Below are 7,140 nucleotides of genomic sequence, written 5' to 3'. Positions count from 1 at the left end.
GTCATATATTCCAAGACGTAGGCTAGAATCTGTGATTGCGAAGTACAGTAAATATCCACACCGGTGTGTTGACTGACAGCCACACATACTCTTCAGAACATTAGATTCATCCGCGCTGGAGCCGCACTAGAGCACAACCCACGCAAGCTAGATAATTCCGCACACAGCTGCAATTCCAGGTTTTCAAACAGAGATGGCGACAAAGAGGCAAAACTTATGGACTGCAGCTTTAAATAAATATACAGAGTTATTCTTCATTTTTTTCAACATCCCTTTAAGTGAGCTGTGTCTTTTCGTTTTTTTATTCTTCCTTTATTTCTTTTTTTGTCTCTTTGAATAGCAGGAACAATTGTGAGGCTGGCATCCAATGAAAACGGAAAGATTGCATCATAAAATTACCATCTTGCTTTCATGGTTGATGTGGGTTTTATTGTCTGAACATTAAGACATTTGTTTTTTTGTTTTTTTTTGAAGGATGACCTTTTATTATTAGATGTACTTGAAGGGGAGAATGAAGAAGTGGAGTCTTGTAGGATTTATTTGGCTGTTGTGCAGGCAAGGGATGGAAAGTTAATCAACGGCTTGCTCTCTTCACCCTTGATGTCCTGTGGGGATCAGGTGGGAAAAATACAGCCCTCCATGGGAATGCTTCACCCCAGAATCATCCATCAGTAATGGGTCTGACTGTGTTTGTGCACAACAGGATGGGGTCATCTGTGGATAGTGCTTGGAAGGGGAAAGTTAGGAGATTTGGACAGTTTGAGACTTGCCCATTTTCCCATAATAGGCTGAAACAAGTCAGAAGGTGAATAAGGGGATGATGCAACATCTGAATGTCCCAGTCCCACTATTCTTCTGTAATATTTTTTTCACTAATAAATGCAGTATTATGCATAACAGATGAAGTGTCATTTAATTTAATGTGATTTGTGTCTGTGCAGGTCTCTTGCTGAATTGATAAATTGATTTTCCCTTCTTTACAGAGGGGTTCAACACACATCTGAATCTCTTCACACAAAGAGTGGATTTACTTGAGCAGCTCTCAGGCTTAGTACCAACCAGCAGGAACGTGACCCTTTATGAGGAGGACAAGGGATGTCCAGTGCTGGACATTGGCCTGTATTCCACACTCACTATGCCCACCCAGGAAGCATTTGGAAGGTTTGACAAACATTTATTTATTTACTTTTTTTTGTTGTTGCATTTTTTGCATTTTTCTTCTTTTTCAGTATGATTTTATTAAAAATGACCTTAATTTTTTTTAAATTTACACTATTGTTCAAATGTTTGGATTTAAATATATATGATGAATACTTTCATTCAACAAGGGTGCAATAAATTGATCAGAAGTGACGTAAGAACTTTTATATTGATACAAAAAGTTTTCAAATAAATGCTGTTCATTTAAAATGTATATTCACCCCCCCCCCCCCCCACCCCCAAAAAGAAAAAACCCTGTCACTGTATACTATTAAGCAGCACGATATATTCAACTGTAATAATAAGAAATTACCAAGTATATTAGAATGATTTCTGAAGGATCATGTGACACTACAGACTGGAGTAATGGCTGCTGAAAATTCAGCTTTGTCAGCGCACAAATCAATTACATTTTAAAATGTTAAAATAGAAAACAATTATTTTAATTTGTATTATTATTTCACAATTTTACTGTTTTTACTGTATTTTTGATCAAATAAATGCAGCCTTGTTGGGCATTAGACGGTGTCAGATTTTGCTGTAATTGGCTGAGCGGTGGTTTGGGTGGCTCGCTAATGTATTCGATTTCTCTAATACATAAAATAAGTAAGCTTGACCACAGTTCTTATGGGGAGAAGAATTTATTGAAGGTAGCAGTTCTTCAGCAGCGATGTTAGCATATCATCCTTCAAACAATCTTAACCCAAAGTACTGTCTGTGTGACCAGACTTTATACCTGGTACCAAATGGCCTTCAAACAATAGACCGATACTATTAGGACCTCCTACTTGAGAACTAACAATAGACAGGATAGAAGGGCCATCCTGTGTATTTGGTTTACATCTTTACAGATTACATCAATACAGAGTCACAAGGTGACATATCAGATGTTGATTACACAAGAAAGAACTATACTAAAATACACAAAATCCTTCAATTGTAGTTTTAAATGGTAGTGTATGTATTTAAGTTCTCTCATTTCTAATGAAATAATTTCTGCCTTGATACTTAGCAAAGTGTCTGTGTGTGTTCACAGCTTTGCAGATGAATTCAGTGTGCTGATTCAATTGCGGAGCTCACAGGAAGAGGACCGGAGTGTGTTGACTTTGCTGAACTTCTATAATCACATTTTACTCCAGATCCGTATAGGTCCACACAGCATCACCTTCATCACCACTCAGCAGCGCGTCTATGAGTACAAGCACCATTTAACACATGCCTCTGCTCTGAGCAATAAGCTTTACTTTAAGTTTAGTTGAAATAACATTGTTCCCTTTAATATTTGAAACCACGGCTGTCTTCTGAACATGAGGTGTTTTCCTCTGGCTTCAGGTTTTCAGTGTCAGGACTGTCTGACTCGCAGTGGCACTGGATCTCAGTTGGGGTTGCATTTGAATGGCTGGCTGTCTATGTGGACTGTGTGCTGGTGGAGAAAGTGAGCTGGATGTACCCGTACATGGGCATCACTACAGATGGCCTGCTGATGATGGGGGGAATCCTGGAGGGATTTGAGACACCTTTTGAGGTATTCTTCATTTGTTATATGCAAGGGAATGGAAAGACACATAACTATAGTCAGTGTCAAGAATCCATCATGCCTGGGCAACCAGCCTTTCCTAAAGTCATTAATTAAACACTAAATATGTCTTACTACAACAGAGTGTGTAGAAGAATGTTTATTAAAGAAACTAGAGCTATCCTGTTAAAGTAGCACAAGCAATGCGTCATGGGAAACGTGTCTGGCTGCCACACCTATTTGCTTTTCAGCTGTGAAAACCATCATCTCAATTACTTAAACTTAAAAATGAATGATCACAGAGCAGCATGCCAAGAGTTTCAATGGCACTAAATGCCTACAATGGGTTTTTGCCTACGACTGTGGTATCAAGTTCACTATTCATCCTAAATCAATGAGGCATGTGAGTGAACGTTTGACCAACACACTTGTGAAATCAGTGCTCAGCTAATGGATTTGTTATGTGGTTGATGTCATAGCTCAGATTTGTCTTCGACATCTATGTCTGTTTTCACAGGGAGAGTTGAGACAGATGACCTTCATAATGGGAGATGCAAATGCTGCCAAGGATCATTGTGCTCTTCATCAGCACTTGTGTGAACCAATGAAAGGACGCAGCTTTCTTAAGACGGAAAGTAGCACTGAGGTAGAGTTGAGTTGACTTTGTGTACTTGAAAGCAGTTATACAAATAGTAAGATCTTTTTCAGTTGATGTGATTTTTTTTTTTTTTGTCTTTATCTTGTAAAATTACTGCAGAAAAGGTAGAGAGATTTTAAAATTTTATCATCAATGGAAAGAGACCAAAAAAGTGCATCGTGGACCATTAAATTATTTTAATTCAAACATACTGTTAATGAAAATTAACACACTGAGTTATTAACAAATCACAATTTTTGAAGGAGAAAAATCTAAATTAGATTTTTTAATGGTCATGTGGTCATTCAAATGTCAATCATAGTCGATAATGTTAGAGATATATAAAATGTTTGAATATTTGGGTTAATTTTGCACTTTCTTGTGCAAAATTGCAAAACTAGATTTTTTCTTAAATTAAATGGCATTTTAGTTTGAGTAAAATTGACTAAAATTAATGAAAAAACTTAGTTAACAATTTAAATAAATAATAACTCTACTTCCACCCAAATATAATTAATACAACCTTTTGCCTGAAAACTTTGTAAAATCTGGCTCTGTTAGGCTATCCCTGCGTCCCAATGATCATACTATATAAATAGTATGTGAGATTAGAATAAGTGTGTCCCAAAGCATAGTATGTTGAAAAGAGTATGCCAAAATCCCCGGATGGTCTACTATTTCAGGTCGATTTTTGAAGTGTGGATCCATGCACACTCTTGACGGCTAATATTACCCACAACCCATTGCGCTTTGGTGAAGGATTCGGTTTGGAACTACGAACACAAATAAAAAGTGTAAAAAAAAACTACAAACGTGGTGGATGTGCGCAACCGACAGTTAAGTAGAGAAGTTTAGATAAAGGGGTTTGAGTTACTAATAATCAACATTTAACCTGGTAAAAAAAAAAAAATATATATATTTATTTCATGTTATCTGTGTTATATTTCCTCTGCAACAACAATGTGAACTTTTATAAACATCCGTTTGGCCATTAACTTTTAGAGTTCTCCACATAAAGACCCACGGCTGGCAGATCAACATGCTACATCTTTTCTCTCTGATGCGGTAGGAAGTTAAATTAAATGAAAGATGACAAGATGATTGACAGGCCAGTTTACAGTGACAGGGTGCATGTAATGCGACAGAGCGCTCAGTTAAAGACGCAATTGTATGACGTGATAGTATGTCCCAAAGCTTGCCTACTCTTCTACTACACACTCAAAAGTGTGTACTTTTTCCTCACCAAAACAGTACATACTTTAAGGGCGTAGTATAAGTAGGCACATTGGAACGCAGCATATCATTGCTCCGGACACAGCAATATTGGCTAAACCAGTGATGTGAGTTTGAGATAAAGCTCAGGGGGAATTCCATCTGAGCCCGGAGATTTCCCTTTTTGAAGAGATTTTACTGCTATCTTTAACTCCTCCAGTGTTAGGGGGTCCTCCAAAAAATCTATATCTGCCAATTGCAATTTTGGTAAAGTAATGCTATTAAGAAAGGTTTTACATTTATGCAAATCTACAGGATTATCAGAAGTGTATAAACCTCGTTCTCTATGCTTTCAGTTTTGAAGAGAAAGCTATACAAAACCCTCTTATAAAACACTTGCAAGTCTCCCATAATATCTGTGGATTTTTACAATGTGATCTATTAATCTCCAAGAACTCCTTAATCTGTTGATTAATTTGCACCATAAATTCTGAATTTGTCAACAGACTGTCATTAAATCGCAACCTATAAAACTTGGGAGTGAAGGTAGAGGGGATAATATTGCAAAGTATCGGAGAGTGATCAGAAATGAGAATGGGTAACATCGTTATATGCGGAATACTGTTAATCGGAGATGGTGAAACACATATATAATCGATCTTAGAATATGTGTGATGCCGAGCTGAATAAAAAGAGAAATCTTTCAAATTGTTATTTCTAAAGCGCCATAAATCAACTAAGTTTAAATTGGATATAAATGTCTTAAACGCAAGTGACGAAATTGAGGGAGAGGATTGTCCCCCAGATGATCGGTCCATCACTGGGTCTAGATATGAGTTAAAGTCGCCTCCTATAATAAGGGGTATATCAGGAAATTTGCTTAAACTTTTTTCCAGTGACCTAAAAAATGATGGATTAAATGTATTTGGGGCATAAACAGAGGCCAAAAGCATCTTAGTATTATTAACTTCAACAAGAGCACATACACATCTTCCATTCATCAGATTTTCTGTGTAGTCGTACATTATACAGAATGGGATTTTGAAAGCATATCTCCATGTGACCAGACATTGTTTATGATATCTAACATCCTAAGTAAACGAACAATTGTGCTGACAGTTATAACTATGTACACCAGCCGCCAGGTCATGTATAGCGACCCCGAGGCTTGAGAAGAAAAAAGAAAAACAAAATCACGAGCCGTGACTCTTTTTAGACGGCGATTAACTTAATTTCCTCATTCCCCGATTTCTTCACACGACATCCCGTGCGTTACAAATGCATTTACATAAACACAAATAAACAGACCGAACCTTCGTAGCGTCCAAACACACAATGTCTTTCAGGGGAACGTACCATAACTTCCAACCTAGGTAACGTTAGTCATCTCCTGCCCATCATCTTCCCAGGAATTGCGTTGATGTCCCATCATCGAAGCTGTTGCTGATGGTTTCTTTAATGGAGTTACCGGAATCTCCTTGGAGTCGAGGAATTTCTCTGCTTCTTGTGGTGTTTTAAAGATCAGAGATTGACCTCGGTGTGTCAATTTGAGCTCAGCTGGGTAAACGAGGAATGGCCTGAGACCAAGGGCGGTCATCTTCTTTCGAACTTGGTTGAATTCCGCTTTCTCGCCATCTCGTTACTGAAATCGGGATAGAAGGATAGGATCCGTTCCTTGTGTTTCACAGGGTAAGCCTCCCTCGCACATTTCAGAATTGCCTGATGGTCAACATAATCCTGAAGTTTGAAAATCAAAGTGCGAGAGCGCGAGGATTCAGTTTCCCTGCTGTTGTAAAGGCGATGTGCTCTCTCTCAATTTTGATCTCACGACCAGCCAGGGAGGGTATCCACAACGGTAAAAACGTCTTGAGAAACCCAATCGGGTCCGATCCCTCTTCGGATTCTGGTAAGCCCACTAGCCTCAAATTCGAGTGGCGGTTCCTGTCTTCCATCTCCGTTAATCTTGCGGAGAGTGATACAATCTGTCGATCGTGGTCTCTAATATCTTGATTTTGAGCTCGTACAGTGGCGTGGAGGGAATCAAATCGAGAGTTCACTTTTTGTAAGGAATTACCCAGCTCTTCAACGCATGCGAGACGACCGCTGACAGATTCATTCGCCTGCTTGACTTGACATTTCAGATCTGTTAGTTGTGGTATCACCAAGTTATCTACAGCCCCTTTGACCGCTGCCTGAACTGCCTTATCGAAGTGTTGTTGTTGCTCTGTCAGCGCCTGTTTAACAGCTCTTAAGATGGCGTCGTCGAGTTCCTCGGTTGATAGGCCTCCGATTTCTTTCGGTCTTTTCTTAACCGGGGAATTTGTACATTCCCTTTTTGTTGCAGATTTACTAGACGACATTAGTAATCAAATTAGTACGATTCTTAGCACGGAATTCCTCAATATATTAACTTTATGGGGATTTGAGGACGAGCCTAGAAACTTACAGCCACATCGCTGGTCGAGGTCACGTGACTCTCCGGCACGTTTTATTATGAATGCGCGAGCTTTATTTGACGACTTGTGGACTGTTCAACTGCAACACCCGCTGACTGCAATGATAGAGCTTGGAATAG

The 7,140-nt window shown here is 38.8% G+C and overlaps 1 protein-coding gene across 1 annotated transcript in view; it reads left to right on the top strand.

Moving 5' to 3' along the window:
- Window positions 1-7,140, top strand: part of LOC107757959 (collagen alpha-1(XI) chain-like) — a 43,996-nt gene that overhangs the window by 15,611 nt on the left and 21,245 nt on the right. The window contains exons 2-5 of the mRNA XM_016575570.1: window positions 984-1,161; window positions 2,237-2,395; window positions 2,533-2,725; window positions 3,234-3,362. Coding sequence (XP_016431056.1) covers window positions 984-1,161; window positions 2,237-2,395; window positions 2,533-2,725; window positions 3,234-3,362 — 659 coding nt within the window. The remainder of the gene's footprint in view (window positions 1-983; window positions 1,162-2,236; window positions 2,396-2,532; window positions 2,726-3,233; window positions 3,363-7,140) is intronic.

This window comes from Sinocyclocheilus rhinocerous, unplaced genomic scaffold (genome assembly GCF_001515625.1).
Source record: "Sinocyclocheilus rhinocerous isolate Xijiao unplaced genomic scaffold, SAMN03320098_v1.1 scaffold1948, whole genome shotgun sequence".
NCBI lineage: Eukaryota > Metazoa > Chordata > Actinopteri > Cypriniformes > Cyprinidae > Sinocyclocheilus > Sinocyclocheilus rhinocerous.
This window is presented reverse-complemented; position numbering and strand designations above follow the sequence as displayed.